Raw genomic sequence first — 24,119 nt, 5'->3', positions numbered from 1 at the left:
GTACAAAAGACAACTAAAACAAGCAGAAATATATATATTATTGTCTTTAAATATGTCTGCTTGTGTCTGTATATGTGTGGATGGATATGTTTGTGTGTGTGTGTGCGCGCGAGTGTATACCCGTCCTTTTTTCCCCCTAATGTAAGTCTTTCCGCTCCCGGGATTGGAATGACTCCTTACCCTCTTCCTTAAAACCCACATCCTTTCGTCTTTCCCCTCCTTCCCTCTTTCCTGATGAGGCAACAGTTTGTTGCGAAAGCTTGAATTTTGTGTGTATGTTTGTGTTCGTTTGTGTGTCTGTCGACCTGCCAGCACTTTCATTTGGTAAGTCACATCATCTTTGTTTTTAGATATATATTTCCTACGTGGAATGTTTCCCTCTATTTTATATATATATATATATATATATATATATATATATATATATATATATATATATATATATATATATATATATATATATATAAAAAAAGAAAGATGATGAAACTTACCAAACAAAAGCGCTGGCAGGTCGATAGACACACAAACAAACACAAACATACACACAAAATTCTGGTTTCGCAACCAATGGTTGCCTCGCCATTGGTTGCGAAAGCAGAATTTTGTGTGTATGTTTGTGTTTGTTTGCGTGTCTATCGACCTGCCAGCGCTTTTGTTTGGTAAGTTTCATCATCTTTCTTTTTAGATATATTTTTCCCACGTGGTATGTTTCCCTCTATTATATATATATATATATATATATATATATATATATTCCACGTGGGAAAAATATATCTAAAAAGAAAGATGATGAAACTTACCAAACAAAAGCGCTGGCAGGTCGATAGACACACAAACAAACACAAACACACACACAAAATTCTAGCTTTCGCAACCAATGGTTGCCTCGTCAGGAAAGAGGGAAGGAGAAGGAAAGACAAAAGGATATGGGTTTTAAGGGAGAGGGTAAGGAGTCATTCCAATCCCGGGAGCGGAAAGACTTACCTTAGGGGGAAAAAAGGACAGGTATACACTCGCACACACACACATATCTATCCACACATACACAGACACAAGCAGACATTTGTAAAGGCAAAGAGTTTGGGCATTTTTTGGGCAGAGATGTCAGTCGGGGCGGATGTACAGAGGCAAAGATGAAGTTGAAAGACAGGTGAGGTATGAGCGGCGGCAAATTGAAATTAGAAATTAGCGGAGATTGAGGCCTGGCGGATAGCGAGAAGAAAGGATATGCTGAAGGGCAAGTTCCCATCTCCGGAGTTCTGACAGGTTGGTGTTAGTGGGAAGTATCCAGATAACCCGGACGGTGTAACACTGTGCCAAGATGTGCTGGCCGTGCACCAAGGCATGTTTAGCCACAGGGTGATCCTCATTACCAACAAACACTGTCTGCCTGTGTCCATTCATGCAAATGGACAGTTTGTTGCTGGTCATTCCCACATAGAACGCTTCACAGTGTAGGCAGGTCAGTTGGTAAATCACGTGGGTGCTTTCACACGTGGCTCTGCCTTTGATCGTGTACACCTTCCGGGTTACAGGACTGGAATAGGTGGTGGTGGGAGGGTGCATGGGACAGGTTTTACACCGGGGGCGGTTACAGGGGTAGGAGCCAGAGGGTAGGGAAGGTGGTTTGGGGATTTCATAGGGATGAACTAAGAGGTTGCGAAGGTTAGGTGGACGGCGGAAAGACACTCTTGGTGGAGTGGGGAGGATTTCATGAAGGATGGATCTCATTTCAGGGCAGGATTTGAGGAAGTCGTATCCCTGCTGGAGAGCCACATTCAGAATCTGATCCAGTCCCGGAAAGTATCCTGTCACAAGTGGGGCACTTTTGGGGTTCTTCTGTGGAAGGTTCCGGGTTTGAGGAGATGAGGATGTGGCTCTGGTTATTTGCTTCTGTTGCAAGCAACAGTACCTCCATTATGACAGCTGCCACCCATTCCACATCAAACGGTCCCTTCCCTACAGCCTAGGTCTTCGTGGCAAACGAATCTGCTCCAGTCCGGAACCATTACACCAACAACCTGAAAACAGCTTTTGCATCCCGTAACTACCCTCCCGACCTGGTACAGAAGCAAATAACCAGAGCCACATCCTGATCTCCTCAAACCCGGAACCTTCCACAGAAGAACCCCAAAAGTGCCCCACTTGTGACAGGATACTTTCCGGGACTGGATCAGATTCTGAATGTGGCTCTCCAGCAGGGATACGACTTCCTCAAATCCTGCCCTGAAATGAGATCCATCCTTCATGAAATCCTCCCCACTCCACCAAGAGTGTCTTTCCGCCGTCCACCTAACCTTCGCAACCTCTTAGTTCATCCCTATGAAATCCCCAAACCACCTTCCCTACCCTCTGGCTCCTACCCCTGTAACCGCCCCCGGTGTAAAACCTGTCCCATGCACCCTCCCACCACCACCTATTCCAGTCCTGTAACCCGGAAGGTGTACACGATCAAAGGCAGAGCCACGTGTGAAAGCACCCACGTGATTTACCAACTGACCTGCCTACACTGTGAAGCGTTCTATGTGGGAATGACCAGCAACAAACTGTCCATTCGCATGAATGGACACAGGCAGACAGTGTTTGTTGGTAATGAGGATCACCCTGTGGCTAAACATGCCTTGGTGCACGGCCAGCACATCTTGGCACAGTGTTACACCGTCCGGGTTATCTGGATACTTCCCACTAACACCAACCTGTCAGAACTCCGGAGATGGGAACTTGCCCTTCAGCATATCCTTTCTTCTCGCTATCCGCCAGGCCTCAATCTCCGCTAATTTCTAATTTCAATTTGCCGCCGCTCATACCTCACCTGTCTTTCAACTTCATCTTTGCCTCTGTACATCCGCCCCGACTGACATCTCTGCCCAAAAAATGCCCAAACTCTTTGCCTTTACAAATGTCTGCTTGTGTCTGTGTATGTGTGGATGGATATGTGTGTGTGTGCGAGTGTATACCTGTCCTTTTTTCCCCCTAAGGTAAGTCTTTCCGCTCCCGGGATTGGAATGACTCCTTACCCTCTCCCTTAAAACCCATATCCTTTTGTCTTTCCTTCTCCTTCCCTCTTTCCTGACGAGGCAACCATTGGTTGCGAAAGCTAGAATTTTGTGTGTGTGTTTGTGTTTGTTTGTGTGTCTATCGACCTGCCAGCGCTTTTGTTTGGTAAGTTTCATCATCTTTCTTTTTAGATATATATATATATATATATATATATATATATATATATATATATATATATATATATATACACACACACACACACACACACACACACACACACACACACACACACACACACACACACATTTTCAGTAAACTAGATAAAAAAAATCAGTTATGTCATATCTCAGTGAGGAACTTGAAAGTTGGAGCACAGGTCAGGAGCATGTAGAGGAAGTATGACTCAAATTTTAGAGAATAGTTGACCACGCACTGGATAGGCATGTACCCAGTAGAACAGTTCATAATGGGAGGGAACTTCCATGGTATACACTCACCATAAAGAAATTTCTAAAGAAACAGAGATTACTGCATAATAGGTGTAAAACATAGTGTAAGGCTATAGATAGAGAGATGCTGAATGAAACATGTTTGGCTGTCAAGAGTGCAGTGCATGATGTCTTCAATGACTATTGTAGCAGAATATTGCCAAATGACATTTTACAGAATCCAAAGAAATTCTGAACCTATATAAAAGCTGTTAGCAGCAGCAATGTTAGTGTCCAGTTGTTAACGAATGAGACAGGAACTGAAATTGAGGGTACCAAAGCAAAAGCTGAAATGCGTAACTGCTTTTTCAAATGATCCTTTAAAAAAGGAAAACACAGGAGAATTGCCCTAATTTAATCCTTGTATCACTGAAAAGATGAATGAAATAAGTATAAGCGTCAGTGGTGTTGAGAAACAGCTGAACTCGTTAAAACTGAACAAACCTATAGGGATCAATGGAACCCCTGTCAGATTCTATACTGAATTTGTGGCTGAGTTAGCCGCTCTCCTGACTATAATGTATCATAGATCCCTCAAACAAAAAACTGTGCCCAGTTCTTGGAAAAAGGCATAGGTCACACACATCTACAAGAAGGGTAGTTAAAGTGATCCACAATACTAGCGTCCAATATCCTTGACATCAATTTGTTGTAGAATCTTAGGACATATTCTGAGCTCAAAGATAATGAAGTATCTTGAACAGTGTGACTTCTTCAGTGTCAACCAATATAGATTTTGAAAACATCGATCATAGGAAATACTACTCACACTTTTCTCACACAACATACTGAAAGCTTCGGATCAAGTCAGTCAGTCAGATCCAGTGTTTCTTGATTACTGAAAAGCATTTGACTCAGTACCACATCTACTCTTATCGTCAAAAGTACAATTATATGGTGTATCAAGTGAAATTTGTGACTGGATTGAGGACTCTTTGGTAGGGAGGGTACAGCATGTTATCTTGGATGGAGAGTCATCGACAAATGTAGAAGTAACTTCAGGTGGTAACATTTAAGTGTGTTGCGCCCACTGCTGTTCATGTTGTGTATTAATGACCTTGCAGACAATAGTAAAATCAGGTTTTTTGCAGATGATGCAGTTATCTATAATGAAGTACTATCTGAGATAATCTGTGTAAACATTAAGTCAGATCTTGATAAGATTTGAACATGGTACAGAAATTCGCAACTTGCTCTAAATGTTCAGAAATTTAAAATTTTGCACTTCACAAAACGAAAAAAATGTAGTGTTCTAAGACTATAATATCAAGAGTCACTGTTGGAATCAGCCGACTTTTACAAATACCTGGATGTAACACTTTGTAGGGATATGACAGGGAATGATCACATAGGTTCAGCTGTGGGGTAAGCAGGTGGTAGACTTCAGTTTATTGGTAGAATACTGGGGACATGCAATCAGTCTACAAAAGAGATTGCTTACAAATCACTTGTGTGACCCATCCTACAATACTGCTGAAGTGTATGGGACCCATACCAGGCAGGACTAACAGGGGATATTGAACGTATACAGAGAAGTGCAGCATGAGTGGGGTTTGTTTAACCAATGGGAGAGTGTGCAGAGATTCTGAAGGAACTGAACTGACATACTTTTGAAGAGAGACATAAACTATACCAAGTAAGTCTGCTCTAGGGATATACAACAACCATGAACATACTGCTCACACAGGGATCATGAGGATAAGATTAGAATAATTATTGCATGCATAGAGGCATTCAAACAGTCATTCTTCCCATGCTCCACATGTAAATGGAACAAGAAGAAACCCTAGTAACTGGTACAATGGGACGTTCCCTCTGCCATGTATCTCATGGTGGTTTGCAGAGTATAGATGTAGATATAGATGTAAATGTGACTGGACATAGTATTATAGTGCAAAATCTGTTTACACAGGGTTTTGCATTTACATAACTATAACTTAATCTATCACATAGTCGGGTCTGGTGGTCCAGTGGTAAAGCATGTGCATGGAAACCAAAACGTCGTGGGATCAAATCCTGGTCTGCCTTTAACCTAGTCTTCACCTCTCAGTAATGTGAAGATCTCCCAGAAACAACATGTGGTTTGGATTCCACATTAAACAGTAGGTCACTTTTCTCCATATGGATACCTGGGGTAGGTTGGGAATGTGAAGGTGGCCAAAGTGGTGTCCAATTAAAAGACTTGCATCAGGCCACTGAGCCACATGAAGACATGAAGTTATTAATTATTATTGTGTGTGTGTTTGTGTGGGTGTGTGTGGGGGGGGGGGGGGAGATAGATAGATAGATAGATAGATAGATAGATAGATAGATAGAAAGAGAGAGAGAGAGTGAGAGAGAGATAGAGAGAGAGAGAGAGAGAGAATACATTAAGGGAAGGGAATGCATATTACTTGTCCCATATCATAATGGATCTATTTTCCACCATCTGCATGTCTTGCACAAAAATGGACACAAAATATCAATCCACTGGTCATTAAAACTGTAACACCACAAATAATGGCAAATCATGAAATTTTACTTTTTATCTCCCTACAGTACAGTGGGAAAAATCCATGACTAAATTTAGAGGTGGCTAGGGGTGTCCAGAGTGTGAAATTTAGCAAACAGAACTGCCACATCTGGCAGAGACAATGACTCTAATCAGGGTGGGTGCTGAGTCAAAGTGAGCTTGGATGATCATTCCAAGCTGCTTCAGCAATATGCTAAAAGTCATCAGTTGTAGTTTGTTGTATTCAGCCTTCATCATGTTGCAGTTTTAATGAGCAGCAGTGTCTATAATAATAATACAAAATTAGCAGTCCTATAAGATGGATCTGTGGAACAATGAGTATTTGTTGTATTTGTAAATTTATTAGTACTCTCATTTGGTTAAATGATTTTTACTAGATGATAGTGGTAATTACATCATTTAGCTAGTTAACTGAACGTCATCCTTCCTAGGAATTCTTGTAGGCAAATATTTGCACTGAAAAGGTAGCCTATAGAAGGTATTGTACACATTTTGCTGCACAATTGATGTACGCACAACAAGCAGTGTGGTGACATGTGACTATTTTCCTCTTAGCCATTGGTGAAGCAAAGTGCCACGTGATGCATCAGGCATTCAGAGTGACGAGAACATTTTCAACAATATAAACAGTGGTTCTGTAACTACCTTAGTAGTAACACAAGTTATAATTTACTATCAAAATGATTGCTCAACTGGGTGAAATACAAAAATAAATGAACAAAGCTAATGGTGACAAGATGCTTCACAAGAAAAGAAACCTTTTTAAAAAAAAGACAAACAAAGGGGTAAGAAGATCATAAAAGATACATGCTATTTAGGACTAATGTACAGGTGACATGACTCTCTCAACCAAAGGATCTGTTCTCAGCGGCCATAGTCTCTTTGCGGCTAACGTTTCCTGATTATTTACTTTTCTGTTCCCAGAATGAGATTTTCATTCTGCAGCGTAGATTAAAGCTATGTGCCAGATGGAGACTCAAACTCCAGACTTTTACCGTTTGTGGACGAATGCTGACTGGGTTATCCAAGCATGACTTATGAGCTGTCCTTACAGATTTACTTTTCTGTTAGCATTTAAAATAGATTCAACATAGTTCCTGTTTACAGTGCCCACGAAAGCCAATTCATGCTCAGTAAATAACCAACACCAAACACAAAGTGCCATTTGTGGAGACGATTAAACTCAAGTTGTAATGTCTACCATCATGGTCGCTTGACTAGAATATAAATGAGATGCTGAGATCCATAAGGGCCTAAAGTTCACCACCATCAGACCCACATTTAAGTGCATATCAGAGAAACTAGTGATACAGCTTTTCACGGATTTTCATACATATAATGTGTGCCTCACTATCAATGGTCATGTGCTTTAGGCCCTTATGACTCTCAGGGCCTCAAATGGATTACTGTATGATAAAATTCATAACTTAATATACTATAACTCATTCAGAAACCCACAAAATAAGTTTACTGTAAGTAGAACTTTATCATCTTCCAATCTAATTTTACTATATAGTGAGTTAATTAGCATATCTGAGGAGTGTGCTATCATATAGCAGGATTTATGCTGAACAAACAAGGATAAAAGTCTGCCACAGTGTGCTACCACCTTATGGCACTGACTTAAACTTCTAGTTGAGTGGCAAGGGCCAGCTGTGCACATCATGAACCGTGCACAAATCCACATGTATTTGGCCGTAAGGCAATTCTGTCAAGCTCCTTAAAACATGTACAACTGAAGGTGTGCTCATGACCCTCATGCCAGTTTTCATGACGTTTAGAGGAACAGCAACGTGATAGATTTAAGTGCCATATCTCTCAGATTGCAGCATCTATGTTACACTTAACAGCATTCAAAGAAAAATAACCAACAATTCCACAAGGCGTCAAAATTTAGGGTGCTCTTGTGTTCTTACACAGCAACTGCCATTGGGTGCCAATGAAAATATTCTCAGTGTGCTGAGAAAAATGTCAGACAGAATGGACCTCATTTTACATCTTGATTTTACGAAGTCATAGCCTTGTTGAAGCAGCTGATTAATATATTCAAGAGCAGCATAATACTGAGTGACAGGCATACTCACAGGCTGTTTCTGGAGGGATCAGCAGTACCAGGATTCAATGTGATGGCCTGGGAAGTCTGCTTTTGAACTAGGCTGGTGGGGTAATTACTTCCAATAAAGGCTGAGGTGAGAATGGTGGTGTATTACTATGCAGAATCAGCATCTGAACAAATATGTTTGTCTCAAATGGCAAGGCTTTATGGGAGGGAACATTTGACATGGAAAGAATGGCAACTGCCAAAATGTAAGTATTATTGATTTTTAGTAGGTTTAATGTGAACAGAAGTGTGTAGCTGACTCTCGGTAAAGAGGAGGTCAACATCAAGGAAAGCAGCATGGGATTCAGAATAGGGGCATGTGAAATTTAGTTGGGAGAATGTATTTAGAGATTCCAACCATTTTAATATGTTAGCTTTACCATGAGTCCATATGGCTATGATGTCATCAATGTATCTACACCAAACCAGGGGTTCTATGGGATCCCTGGTGTGGTTTTGATACGCTGATGACATCTTTGGCAGATGGACTCATTGGTGATGCTGACTTTTACACTTAAATTATATTTTCAAAAACTGATTATTTTCATTGGTATACTAAATGATAATTTGTGCACCACAGTGGGACACAATGAAAATGAACCATGGACTGTTCAAATAACTAACTTCTGTTTCATTTAAAAACAACAAAGAACACATGTTTGCACTCTCTCTCTCTCTCTCTCTCTCTCTCTCTCTCTCTCTCTCTCTCACACACACACACACACACACACACACACACACACACACACACACACACACACACACACACACCAAGAGAGGGGGGGGGGGGGGGGGGGGGGGGAGAGGAGGGAGATAGGCTGTGTAGGGTGGGGTAGGTGAAAGGGTGAGATAGGCTGTGTAGGGTGGGGTAGGTGAAAGGGTGAGATAGACTGTGTAGGGTGGGGTAGGTGAAAGGAATGAAGGAGAGGCAGTGGCTGGAGCAGCAATGTGGGACACATGAGCCTTCCTGGTTTGTTTAGGGCACACAATGAAGAAAACTTCCAGAGCTTTGTCTACCTATCATTGTGCTCTAAAGTGAGGAACACTGTTCCCACTTCTCCCAATATGGTTTCCTGCCACCCACCCAGTCTACAACACATCCTGGTCCACCCTTGTAGCACACCTACATTCAGATCCTTGTCACATGAGTCATACCCCTACAGAATATCCAGGTGCAAAACCTGTCTTATGCATACCCCCAGCACAACCTATTCCAGTTCTTTTGCTGTAACATTTGCACAGCCCTTATATGGACATGATCAGCAGTAGACTGTCCACCCATATGATGGCCACTGCCAAACTGTGATCAAGAAGAAAGTTGACTTCACTGGGACAGAACATGCCACTCAGTGCAAAATGCTAGAGTTTAATGAATGTCTTACAATCCATGCCTTCTGGATCCTCCCCCCTCCCCAGTTCCAATTATAGCTCCTCTTAACTCCACAAATGGGAATTATCCTTCAAGACCACAATCTTCCAAACTTCCTTCTCCATAGCCCTTGTCTCGTACCTACCTCCATTCCCATCCCCCTGCGTTCCACCCCCCCCCCCCCCAAAATAAATCATATATATCACCATGATTGATGTACTTATTAATCTCTACCCCCATTTCAACATTCAGTGTTTCACACAGTCAGCTGTGTGTTTATATAGAGTGGCTGACATTGGTATCAGTAATGGATATGTCTATTGGTGCTTCAACACTGAAGGTAATTGGATCAAAGAAATGCAGCTGACAATGACTTTTGCCCTGTGCACTTGCACCCTTTTTGAGCCATCTGCAACTGAAAATAAGCGAAAGCTAGATTTAGCAGTCATGGATGGAGCAGATCACTATTCTGACATAAAATTAAAATTAAAGGCTTATCACATAATGTCTATCCATACACCTCCACTAGTAAGAAAACCTGTCCTCAATTTGAAGGTTAGTTTGAATACTGCAGTGCTTTTTGCAGTTCTGTTGCAGGTGGTACATCCCCAACCTCCTCGAATCACTGAACTAATTTACCCATCTATTTGTATGAGCACCTACGGCAGGTGGTATACCCCTGTCCTCCTCCAATCTTTGAACTGTCTTAAACATCCATTTATAAAGGGCCTACAGTTTAACATGGGCTCCAAACCCCAGTGCAACTTTCCATTTTCACATTTACAAATCTTTGTTTGAGGTGAAAGAAGGAGTAAGTAACAAAAAAACCATAGATAGGGCTGACTGGGATTGAACCTTTGGATTGTTGGCCTGGCACTTACTGAGTCATCAAGCCATATGCTATCTTCATCTAAATGTCCAAACTCTGAAATACCAGCTTGTGTATTCACCCACCGTTGTGGCATGAGCCATTCAACACAAAACTAACAAATATTGAGTTTCTGTGTATGGTTCCCATCCTGGTGTATGTCTACTTTAATTCTCACCTCCTCCTTCTGCCACTGAAGTTCATTGTGGGCTCGCTGGACTTCATACATGCGTCTGCTGAGAGCATGGTCTGTATCAGAATGTTGGGCATGCAGTGAATTAGTGACATCCGCTCGCAGTGAAAACATGTTCAAGCGCTGACTTCGAGACTTTTGAATTTCTTCTTCGGCTCTGTTCATATTAGATTCGGAAACTTGTTGCCATGTCTCATATGGGATACATCTGAAATGTCAAAAACAAATCAGTGGTCTTTGTCAAACATCTTACAATTTTAGCCATTTGATGTTTTGAAAGAGCCAGAATTAAGGGAGTGGGGAGGAGATGTACAAAATAAAAAGTTCTACGGGATGTCAAATCAGTGAATACACAAGAGAAAAAGCAAAATTAAACTATCATTCATCTCATTTCCACAGTTTATTGGAAGAGCTGTGCACAGATTAGATTAGATTAGATTAGTACTTGTTCCATAGATCATGAATACAACACTTCGTAATGATGTGAAACATGTCAGGTTAATAAAAGGTGTCTATACAAGATATTACATTACACAAAATATTACATGACACTTAATATTTTTAATTCTTTTTTTTGTGGGGGTTGGGGAAATTACCCACTTACTATATACAAAAATTCATCTATTGAGTAGAAGGAGTTGCCATTAAGAAATTCTTTTAATTTCCTTTTAAATGTTATATGGCTATCTGTCAGACTTTTGCTGCTATTAGGTAAGTGACCAAAAACTTTTATGGCAGCATAATTTACCCCTTTCTGAGCCAAAGTTAGATTTAACCTTGAGTAGTGAAGATCATCCTTTCTCCTAGTGTTGTAGCCATGCACACTGCTATTAGTTTTATATAAAATAGAAAGAAACATTCCACATGGGAAAAATATATTAAAAACAAAGATTCCATGACTTACCAAACGGGAAAGCGCTGGTAGATAGACACAATAAAAACACAAACACACACACAATATGTGTGCTGGAAATGCCATCAATTCCATGTGAGCTTTTATTCTTGAAAGAGTTGTGTGTGTGTTTTTTTATTGTGTCTATCTACCAGCGCTTTCCCGTTTCCCGTTTGGTAAGTCATGGAATCTTTGTTTTTAATATATATATTAAGACTTACCTTAGGGGGAAAAAAGGACAGGTATACCCTCGCACACACACACATATCCATCTGCACGTGTGTGTGTGTGTGTGTGTGTGTGTGTGTGTGTGTGTGTGTGTGTCTATATATATATATATATATATATATATATATATATATATATATATATATATATATAAAAAAACCAAAGATGATGTGACTTACCAAATGAAAGTGCTGGCAGGTCGACAGACACACAAACAAACACAAACATACACATAAAATTCAAGCTTTCGCAACAAACTGTTGCCTCATCAGGAAAGAGGGAAGGAGAGGGAAAGACGAAAGGATGTGGGTTTTAAGGGAGAGGGTAAGGAGTCATTCCAATCCCGGGAGCGGAAAGACTTACCTTAGGGGGAAAAAAGGACAGGTATACACTCACACTCGCACACACACACACACACACACACACACACACACACACACACACAGATATCCATCCACACATATACAGACACAAGCAGACATACAGTGAAGATCTCTAGCTCTTTAAATAAGTGTCTGCAGGATGGGATGAGCTCCAGCAATTATTCTGATTACACGCTTTTGTGCAATGAACACTCTTTTACTCAATGATGAGTTTCCCCAGAATATGATGCCATACAAAAGCAGAAAATGAAAAACAGGCGTGGTAAGCTAATCTACTGAGATGTATATCGCCAAAATTTGCAAAGACCCTAATAGCATAAGTAGCTGAACTCAAATGTTTCAGCAGATCCTCAGTGTGTTTTTTCCAGTTCAACCCTTCATCAATGCATACACCTAGAAATTTTGAATATTCTACCTTAGCTAGCGATTTCTGATCGAAGTCTATATTTATTAATGGTCATCCATTTACTGTGTGGAACTGTATATACTGTGCTTCGTCAAAGTTTAATGAGAGCCCATTTGCAGAGAACCACTTAATGATTTTCTGAAAAACATCATTTACAATTTCACCAGTAAATTCTTGTATGTTGGGTGTGATAGCTATACTTGTATCATTGGCAAAAAGTACCAGCTTTGCATCTTCATGAATATAGAATGGCAAGTTATTAATATATATTAAGAACAGCAGAGGACCCAAGACCAAACCTTGTGGCACACCATTCTTGATTGTTCCCCAGTTTAAGAAATCACCAGTTTTTTGTATATTATATGAACTGCTTATTTCAACTTTCTGCACTCTTCCAGTTTGGTATGATTTAAACCATTTGAGCACTGTTCCATTCATACCACAGTACTTGAGCTTATTTAGAAGTATTCCATGATTTACACAATCAAAAGCCTTTGAGAGATCACAAAAATCCCAACAGGTGACTTCCGGTTACTCAGATCATTTAATAATTCATTAGTGAAAGTATATATAGCAGTTTCCATTGAAAAACCCTTCTGAAAACAAAACTGATATTTTGTTAAAACTTTATTTTTACAAAGGTTTGAAGCTACTCTACAATACATTACTTTTTCAAGACTTTTGGATAAGGCTGTCAGAAGAGAGATTGGGTGGTAGTTATTGACATCAGATGTATCCTCTTTTTTATGCAGTGGTTTAACAATGGCATACTTCAGTCTATCTGGGAAAATACCCTGCTTCAGAGAGCTATTACATATGTGGCTAAGAATCCCACTTATTTCTTGGGAACAAGCTTTTATTATTGTGCTGGAAATGCCATAAATTCCATGTGAGCTTTTATTCTTGAAAGAGTTTATCATCTTCGTAATTTCGGAAGGAGAGGTGGGTGGAATTTCAATTGTATCAAATGGTGTTGGTAAGGCCTCTTCCATCAACTGCCTTGCTTCTTTTAATGAACATTTAGATCCTATTTTCTCTATAACATTTAAAAAACAATTATTCAAAATGTTTTCAACTTCAGGCTTGTTGTTCGTCAAGTTTTCATTTGCTTTGATGGTGATGCCGTCATCCTGTACTCTTGGTTGCCCTGTCTCCCTTGTAATAATATTCCAAATTGTTTTGATTTTGTTATCAGAGGTATTAATCTCAGTCATGATGCACATTCTTCTGGACTTTTTAATAACCTTTCTTAATGTAGCACAGTAGTTTTTATAATATGTGGCTGTTTCTGTGTCATTACTCTTTCTTGTTGTTAGATACAGTTCCCTTTTGTGGTTACAAGATATTTTAATTCCTATAGTAAGCCAAGGTTTTTTGCATGGTTTCTTATAATTAGATTTAACTATTTTCTTGGGGAAACAGTTTTCAAATTCTTTTACAAGTGTATCATGAAATAAGTTATATTTTAAATTAGCATCAGGTTCCTTGAACACCTCATCCCAGTCTAACTGCTGAAGATTTTCTCTGAAATTTCTAATTGTTGAGTCATTAAGTGAACGTACAACTTTGGAGGGTAGTTTTGAATTACTGAATGGAGCTATGTCATATACTGTAACTAGCTGAGCGCCATAATCAGAAAGGCCATTCTCAACAGGACAAGAATTTATGTTTTTAAACCTATCTTGGTCTATAAAAAAAGGACAGAGAGACCATGGGTATGTGGAATGTTTGTGTAAAGGGATGTAGCATCTATGGTGACAAGAAAGGTTTCGGGTGGGAGAGGAGTTGGAATGGATTTGAGGCAGTCTAGGAAGTGGTTTGTGTCTTTGATGTAGGATGGGAGTCTGCGGGTGATAGGTTGGAGGTGTTGGTCCACCAGAGCTGAGATACGCTCTGTTGGGGTTTTGAAGCCTGCCACAATAGGACGGCCAGGATGGTTCTCTTTGTGGATTTTGGGTAATAGGTAGAAGGTATGGGTACATGACTCAGGTAGAGTGAGTAGGTCTATGGAAGCCATTGTGAGGCCTTGTGAAGGACCTTAGATTTTTAGGATTTTCTGCAGATCAGTCTGGATGGAGGGAATGGGATCCTGGGTAACAGCTTTGTAGGTTGAGGTGTCGGAGAGTTGAAGCAGTACTTCTGCCACATACTCCATACGGTCAAGTACCACAGTTGTGGACCCTTTATCTGCCGGGAGGATGACAGTAGAGTGGTCTGTTTTCAGCTCCTTAATGGCACGGGATTCAGCTGGGGTGATGGGGTGATGTTGGGGGCTTAAGTTGACAGCCACATGCTTCTATATGTTGCTCTAGACAAAACTTTTTTGTATCTAAGCTTTTTACACAGTGATAACTTTTGACATATAAGCCAACTCCTCTTCTCACCTTATTCTCTCTGCTCATATGTGCAGCTGGTTTATAACTACTGATATTTACATTTTCCATATCAGACACAATGTGATGCTCAGACAGGCATAGTATATCTATTACATTATCAGATTCAATGTCATCTAAACAAACCAGGAGCTCATCTACTTTATTCTTCAATCCTGGAATATTTTAGTGAAAACTGGAAACATTATTTTTTACTTTACTTTTGTGAGAATCTACTTTTTTTCTTTAATCCACCAGTATTTTGGTTAAATATGGTAACATTATTATTTACTTTCATATTGTGAGTATTTTGTGAGTTTTGGACCTCTTTAGCACCTGCCTGCCTGAACTTCTCATTGGACACTGATATCAGTCTAAAAAAGAGGTACATCCATGAGTACTAGTGTCCCCCCTTATGGATTTTGCTAACAACCCTGCCAGTTACCCTTTCCTATTGAGGTGTAGGCCATGTCTTGTGATATCCCCCCTATCAATAGCCTCGACAGGAACCAATCCAATGTCTGACAAAGCGGCCGCCCTACACAACTGATCCGACTCCATATTTACCCTCCTGACAGAACCGTTCAACTGGGGCTGATCATGCTGCACGAAAGCAGGCACCAGCCCAACATTGGTATGGGTTGTTGCCGAGGCTATTTTCACCAGGTCATACTCAATACTGTAGCCCTTATCCCTATCAATACTGTTTCCCACTCCACCCATCATGACATGATCCTGCTTTGTGAAACCCTTGCACAAGGAACCTATATCCTCTACCACCTGCTCATATCCGGGTAAAAGCCAGTTTATGATATATGACAATATTCACAATAATAATTACTCATCAGTATCGTAACATACTTTTCATTGACATTATGTGCCACTGATGAACATGACTGCACAAAGTGACAACACTTGCCAGTTATAAATTTAGCTGGAAACTTGAGTCTGTAGGTATTTCTGGAACATTTTGAAGACCCAGATACAGCAAAAGTCAGTCTTATTTCCTACATTGTTCCTACAACTGTTTTACCTCCCTGCAGCAAGGCATACAAGACAGCTTCAGTGAAGTTTGGAATGTAGTAGAAAGCTGCTGTAGAGCTGAGGCTGTAATGCTGTGTCCTGAGAAGAATGTAGCCCATGACTGACAGAGGCAAAGGCAAAAAGCAAACACTCCAGGTTTGAGTCTCAGTCCAGTATGCAATTTTAATCTCAAAAAGTTTCAGAACCAGATTATTAAATGTTCTGGCATTTTTACATTAGTATGTATTCAAAACAGTTTCTGTACTACGGCACTTGTCACTGAGTGCTAAGTATTCTAAGCCGTCATCTAATTTGCAAAATTAGAATACTATACCAAGCTTAAGACAATTTCTGACTCATTCAACACTGTTAGAGGGTCACCTTTTAAGTTTTTACAAATGACCTCTGTATAGCGCCACTGAGGCAGACATCACTATTGTTTTAAAATTTGTTAATGTTAAAACAATGGTAGTTCAGAAATTGGCCAAATAGTTTGTCTACAGTGAACACTGAAAGAAACAGTGTTATGAAAAAATGGAAATTTCATGTGAATGTGCCTGTTCGATAATTTTTATAATTTTTGTAAAGACCTTATTCAACATCAGTGCCTTGAGTCACTTCATTCAGCTTTAGGTAATCAGTCACCTTCAGGCAGTACAGTTTATGACTGGTTTGCTGAATTTTGCAAAGATCAAATGTGATCAGTTGCTGTCCCAAGAAACAATCACACTGTACACAACTCGATCGAAGAGGACAACCATATGACTGAGTGTGAGACAGGGGCATCCTTAGGCACATCAAAAAGTGCAGTCAGTACATTCAGTTCAGCATTAAAATTTAGCTGTGAAAAAAGATCTGTTCTCGATGGATTCAGCACAATTTGACTTGAGCTCAAAAAGAGAGACTGTCAATTAGTGTATGGAAATGCTTTAAAAATTCAACCAAGCATGTGCAAAACCTGTCTATAAGATCATAACAGGATATGAAACTTTGATATATACATACAAGCTGGAAACTAAGCAGTAGACAATTGTTTGGGTGTTTCAAGATGAGCTGAAATCAGCAAAAGTGGTTCAGTTATGAAGTTCATCCAGAAAAGACTTGTTACTTTTATTACACAGGACATGTGGCCATTGCTTTAGAGGACTGATGAACAGTAAATGCTATATGAGAGGTTGTGTACCACAAGTCACTGATGCAGTAAGAAAAAACAATTGAAAATATTGCATTGTTCTTCATTATGACAATGCCAGCTATTGCACAACATGTCGAACAATCAAGCTAATGTCTCATCACCTACATTCATCTGATTATCACTGACAACTTCTTTTTGTTCCATTACATCAAACGAAATGTGCATGGACAGTCATTTTCATCACGCCACGATGTAGCTGAATCTTTCAAGAAGCACAGTTTTGAGGTATGAGCATAAAAGCGTCAAAAATGTTTCCAAAATTGATACAAAGGCATACAGAACTGTATAAATTCTTATATTAAGGAACAACAAAATGGTTTGTATCAAAACTCTTTTGTTTTTCATTGAGTTTGTGAAAACTTAAAACAGGGCCCTCATATTCCAGATACTGAGTCATCTAATAAATGAGAATGGTTCTGTAGCACTATAAAACAGAAACTCAATATTGTAAATGCTGAAGGACTGGTAAGGAAAAGTCAGGTTGTGTACAAGGGCTGTAGTAGCTCTGTACAAGTTGGAGAGGAACAATCTTCATGGTTTCAGATCAAGGATGGAACAAGGCACTGCACTATCCTCTCTACTGTTCATCACTGTTATGCATGATATAATACAGAACAGAAAGAAAAGTTTTGGTGAACTCCATGCAGTTCCTTTGCTTATGATGTCATGATCTGAGATGGAGAAGAAGAGGAATTTCAGACCAGACTCAACATATGGAAATCACAGTTGCATGAATAAAACCTTACATGAGCAAGACCAAGACAGTGGTGATGCCAACCAACAGAGATGGGCATCCTGCAAGTGGGAAACTACGATACCACCAACTAAAGTGATCAGACAGTAATCCATAGCTCATGAAGTATAACCTCCAGGGACAATTTGATTAGACAGGAGATTATCAACAAAGTGCAGAAGATTTCTGAATTCTAACAACAAGTTAGAATCTTGTTATGGGACAACATGTTTTCAGAAAAAGCAAAAGCAGTGATAGTTAACAGTTAATTAATACCAGTATTGACATATTGTACCAAATCATGAATTCTCACAGTATCATTGAGACTCCAAGCATCAAAACTGAAATTCCTTAGCTCCACTATCTAGAAGACCAAGACAGATACATTAAGAAATGGGAAAGTGAGGAAGGAAGCTGGAATCAAGACATTCCTTTAAACCAGATCAGTTAATACAGACTATGGTGCTACCTGCAAGTAATAAGTTTGGAGCCTACAAGAACAGACCAAATAAGTTTCAAAAGAGAATTGGAAGGGAAACATTCTGTAGGAAGACTCAGAACCTGTTGGGTGGATGAATTAAGGAGACCTTTCTGCCAGAGGAATGACAATGGATGATGTTCTCTGTGCTAGGCAATACATGGAGAGATGGAAGTGCAAGAGGTTCATTAACAGTATCTGGGAAATTAGGACCGTATGATGATGATGACAACAATGATGATGATAACAATGATGATGATGATGATGATGATGATGATAAATGCTACAGTTGCGTATAACATGATATTCCTCCAAACTTTTATCTGTAAGCAATGTAACTTACATATTATTGAATTAATAGAGGGAAACATTCCACATGGGAAAAATATACCTAAAAACAAATATGATGTGACTTAGCAAACGAAAGCGCTGGCACGTCGATAGACACACAAACAAACACAAACATACACACAAAATTCAAGCTTTCGCAACAAACTGTTGCCTCATCAGGAAAGAGGGAAGGAGAGGGAAAGACGAAAGGATGTGGGTTTTAAGGAAGAGGGTAAGGAGTCATTCCAATCCCGGGAGCGGAAAGACTTACATTAGGGGGGAAAAAAGGACAGGTATACACTCGCACACACACTCATATCCATCCGCACATGTCTGCTTGTGTCTGTGTATGTGCGGATGGATATGAGTGTGTGTGCGAGTGTATACCTGTCCCTTTTTCCCCCTAAGGTAAGTCTTTCCGCTCCCGGGATTGGAATGACTCCTTACCCTCTCCCTTAAAACCCACATCCTTTCGTCTTTCCCTCTCCTTCCCTCTTTCCTGATGAGGCAACAGTTTGTTGCGAAAGCTTGAATTTTGTGTGTGTGTTTGTGTTTGTTTGTGTGTCTATCGAGGTGCCAGCACTTTCGTTTGGTAAGTCACATCATCTTTGTTTTTACATATTATTGAGAAATATGCTCACTCTTTGGGATGTCTTGTTGGGTCCTGCCTGAACCCAACACCACTACTGGAGGGTTTCAGACCAAGTGCACTCTCATCCACCGCGATCGCCTCACCCTTGTTCTGCAGGTCTCTAGACAGCTGGTTGAGGCACTCCCCGAGTCTCTGCAGCTGCTCCCAGGCTGCCTTGCACTCTGCTTCCAGGTCATTCTTCTTCTGTTCTATCAGTCCCAGCTCCTGTACACAATAAACAATTTATAAGTGTAACAGTACAACCTTGGCATCTTAATATAGTTAGTGATTTGGGTTAATTTGTGGTTTCAGAGTCTCTTACAACATATGGTGCAGTGGTATGTGTCAGCTGGTGAGATGGAACAGCAGCTGCCAGGGCACAGTTATGGCCATTACTGGCTAACCTGGTGGAAGTCTTGAAAAATGATGGGAATCTATGTATGATACCACATATAAACATAACAATATAATTAATATACTGGAGTCATTGAAGCAGGGATATTCATTTAGTTATGTAAAATTTCTAGGGCTGGCTGGATCTTGGGAGTAGTTCACTCTGTAGACTACTTGTAATTGCTGTTACATCTAATATATTTGACATTTGTGTTAATTGTGGTGAAACTTACTGCCGACTAAAGAAACTTGTGGAATATTAAAAGTGTGTGGAAGCTGACAAGAAGAGGCAGTGCAGTTCTAGATTAGTATCAGTATGAGGAATAAAATACAAATGCCTGCTGTCAATAATTTTATCTCAAAACAAAAGATTGCCTTCAAAGTTTAATACAAGAAGCCTGTTCACTCACAACTGGATGTTCAAAAATTGATGCAACTTTATGAAAGAATGCTTCTTTCTGTTGCATCTTCCTTGCTCAGTTGTTCATCACCCTTGATGTTTCAGTTGTACTGAGACTTGGAATGACTTTACAGAAAAATATTGTAAGTTTGCAGCAAGCAAGTACTGCAAGATCTGAAAGAAGTGAAATATTGCAGATGGAACTAACAATGCATAATCTTTGAGCCTCATGAAGTCCATGCAGTGCCTATCTGCCAAGTCTGGTGTCTCAGTTGATGCCACCCAAGTGTTAAAAGTTGCACCCCTACAAACTTCATGCTGCTAATGACCTTTTTAATTGAACACAATGGAAAAAGTGTACCTCTCTGTCAGTGCAGGGTTTCATTTCATCTATAATGTCAGATGGGAAAAAACTTCATGATTGGTTTTGGTTAGATGAGGCGTGGTTTCGTCATGGTCGACATGTGATGCAGAGAATTCCAGTATTTGTGCTATAGTTGCACAAGTCTACTCTGCACACACAAAAAGTTTCAAGTTGATGAATCTTTTTCACATTCTTTCATGGCACAGTGAACAGTAATGCTATACACAGATGGTGCAAAAATTTGTAAACACCGTAATTGAAGACCAGCTACAGTGTAAGTGGTTTCAGAGGAAGAATGCATCATCTCGTTCAACCAACAAAATCAGTTCATTCTTGGATAAGTGTTTTCACAGAGAAGAGATTCTGAAGGAATAGTAGTTCCACTGATCTCGTGATTTATCCCCACTTGACTTTTTCTTGTAGCTACAACTTGAGGATACTGCTTACAAAACTCACCCTCACACTATCCCTAAATTTCAGAATGAAAGTCAACAGTATGTTCCTGTTTTTGGATCTGAAGATGGATGTAGATCACAGCTGAAAAATAAAAATCAGTGATTGTCATCAGGCATAATAAAAGAAAAAAAATCATTTTTCAATCACAGTCTCCTGAATGGACAATTACATCATATGTCACAAGTGGAAAAATTCTAATGGGGAAGCCACAACTGTGTAAGTCTATTTTGTGAAATGAAGAAGCCACACAACAGTTGCTTGACCAATGAACTTTTATTATATATATGAATAGTTCCAGAACACTTACAGTGCCATCACTTGGTGTAAAACATAAATCATTTAATCAGCCTGACTCCAATGTTGTCATGGAACCAAAAGTTCCATGTCAAAAGGATAAAAGGGGGGCCATAAATTTCATAAAAACCATTCCCTCTGTGCTATGTGACTGGGAACACATACAGATAAAAACAGTGTTCTGAAACCTGCCGTATATACAGTACAAGATTTTTAATTAAGCAGCTGGTTTGTGGTTTCTTCATTTTACAAAATGGAGAAGTACACTTTGTAAAAGCAATGAGATCTCACTAGGAGGCCACTGAGGAGGTACCTTCTGCAGCTGCAGATGCACAGGGTCTCTAAGGAGGTCAGTGTCCAGTCTCTGGTCGATAGCCAGTTGGCACTCGACGGTCACGGCTCTCGGCACAGACAGCAGCTCTAGCTGCCGCTGACACACAGCTTTCTCCTCCTCTAGGCGTTCCATCTCACAGACTGTTGCCGCCCTCTTCAATTCCAGCAGGTGTTCCACTTGGCGAACTTCGGTACATCTATCAGCATATTAAGTAAAACCTAGCTAATGTCTGCCACACTATGGATTACATCATTTCTGCAGATCAATAGACAAGGGGTAATTGTCACTCTGAGAAGTGAATTATTATTCAAAATGGCAGACGGCATCAGTATCAAAAAGTGAGCCCCAGAGCTCCATTCTAGGGTCTTTTATTGTACTTAAATGATTTAGCCATAATACACATTGACCAGCAGGTCTGTTTAAAGATTACACTATGTGTTAATTGAAGGTAAGGATGCAAAAAAATTGTAGGCTCTATTTTGAACACCATAATATCCTAAAAATTAGTTCAATTTAAGTTGGTTGAAACTTGTCATCATAGAAACCCATTGGTCTGAAAACCAAGAGTTAAAATAAATCAAGCATCAACATACTGAAGAAGTCGAAGCTGTAAAAGGTCTTCTAGCAATGTTCCAATGAAGACTGTCTGCTGTGCACTGATTGTCAGCATGTGTGTTTCTCTCACATTTGTAAGTTTATTGGTATTCAGTATTATGAATGGAGATGCAGAGTCGCAGATTGGCACAACAAAAAGGCTGTTCTAAATAAAGCTTTCGGCCCGTAAGGTCTTCGTCAAAAATAGACGACACACACACACACACACACACACACACACACACACACACACACACACACACACAAGGTAACTTGGTATTCAGTTGTTTTACGGATTGTTTACTGATTGGTAATATTAATTACATCATTTAGCTAGTTAATTAAAGAAATGCTTTTGTGGAAACAATTGTTACAAAATGTTTCCACTGGAAAGTTGACGTATAAAAAGCATTGTACACATTTTGCTGCACAACTGATGTTGAAGCAACTAGCAGTACAATTATGTACCATTGTATTTACCTCATTGCCCTTAATGATGAGTAATCAGAAATAAATTTTTCAGCCTCTGAAATACCTATTACTCTTTAGAGAAAACTTTAAGAACCTAACTCATGAAATAAGTATAGCAGTCATCATCCCACAGACCTTGTAATAGGAGATGGAACATGTAGCCAGACCCTGAGGAGTGTTTTCCTTTCATTAAACCCCTGGCTTGCTGCTGAATTCTAGGAGACGTAGGAAGCGAAACTTTAATCTCTTCACTCTAGGGTTCAGCAGCAATACAAAATCATAATATATAAGTTTAAATTATCCAGGTTACATGAGTTATACAAAGAAGGATACCATATCTTCTGCATGAGAAGAGATCATAACAGGCATCCCATAGAGTTAGATCAAGCGAGTAATACTGTTCTTGCTATATGTGAATAATCTACCAATTTATTTGTATGAGGCAGCAGAATTAGTCCTTTTTGTAGATGATACAAATATTGTTGCCAAGCTGTACAATAAAGTATAAACAGCAGAAACAGTAAATAATGTTTTTGTAAAAGTTGTTAATGGTTTTGCACCAATGGGTTAACTTTGAACTTTCGAATAGACACAGCTCATCCAGTTTTGTACTCTCAAAAACACCATATCTCCTGTTAATGTATTGTACCAACAAAAATAAGAAACACTGTTGAAATATTTAAGTTATTGTGTGCTCATACTGATGAAAACTCAAACTGGAAACACAATATAGGAAACCTGCTAAAAAGTTTAGCTTCAGTTACTTTTGTCAAAAGAATTGTTGCCAGATAAATCACTTCATTATCATACTTCACAGATTTTTATTCACTGGTGTCCTACATGATAATATTCTGGTGTATCTGCTCAGTTAGGCAAAAAGTATTCACTGTACAAAAGAAAGTAATTGTAATTACATGTGGGGTTCATACACGTACATCCTGCAGAAATCTCTTTAACCAACTGGGTGTATTAAGCCTAGCCTCACAGTGAATGAACTTTGTTCTCAACAATCCACTGCAGTGTTATGGTAGTAGAGACATTCATAAATACATTACTAGAGAGAAAAATGATCTGCACTTCACTGTATTGAATCTACCTTAGGCACAGAAATGTGTGAAGTACACAGCTGTAAAACAGTTTGACAGTCTGCCTATGAAAATAAAATGTGTGGTGGATGGCAGCAGCAGAAGTGTTTTCTTCAGCAGATGAAAGCTGTTTCTCTGTAACTCTTCCTCCTATGCCATAAAAGAACTCACGAAAAACATTATTAGTTAATGATTTTTAGATTATGTCTGCATATGTGCATCTAAATAAACATGTCTTATCTTAATTTATTGAGACATCTTCAACTGCAGTGAATGTTGTTGCCTGTCTCATATATACTTACTATTCTTCTAGTGAAGCTGTTGTCCTGGCTACACCACTAAGTAACCCTGTCAGCAGAACATGCAAACTGTATGACAACTTTCCACAATGTTATTATGTTTGCACAAAGATTTCATTGTGATGTAGGCAGAAGAATAGCTTCATCAGAATAACAGCAAGCATACATGCAAAAAGACAGCAACACATACTGCCACTGAAGAGGCCTCAACAAATTGAGGCAAAATA

At 39.5% G+C, this 24,119-nt stretch overlaps 1 protein-coding gene across 1 annotated transcript in view; it reads right to left on the bottom strand.

Moving 5' to 3' along the window:
- The window catches only part of LOC126473203 (tektin-2), a 55,094-nt gene that overhangs the window by 14,898 nt on the left and 16,077 nt on the right, over positions 1 to 24,119 (bottom strand). The window contains exons 4-6 of the mRNA XM_050100106.1: positions 21,423 to 21,639; positions 19,213 to 19,427; positions 10,517 to 10,739 (exon numbers count right to left, since the gene is read on the bottom strand). Of these exons, the coding sequence (XP_049956063.1) occupies positions 10,517 to 10,739; positions 19,213 to 19,427; positions 21,423 to 21,639 (655 nt within the window). The remainder of the gene's footprint in view (positions 1 to 10,516; positions 10,740 to 19,212; positions 19,428 to 21,422; positions 21,640 to 24,119) is intronic.

This window comes from Schistocerca serialis, chromosome 4 (genome assembly GCF_023864345.2).
Source record: "Schistocerca serialis cubense isolate TAMUIC-IGC-003099 chromosome 4, iqSchSeri2.2, whole genome shotgun sequence".
NCBI lineage: Eukaryota > Metazoa > Arthropoda > Insecta > Orthoptera > Acrididae > Schistocerca > Schistocerca serialis.
The sequence above is the reverse complement of the archived record's forward strand: the minus strand, read 5'-3'. Positions and strand labels throughout refer to the sequence as shown.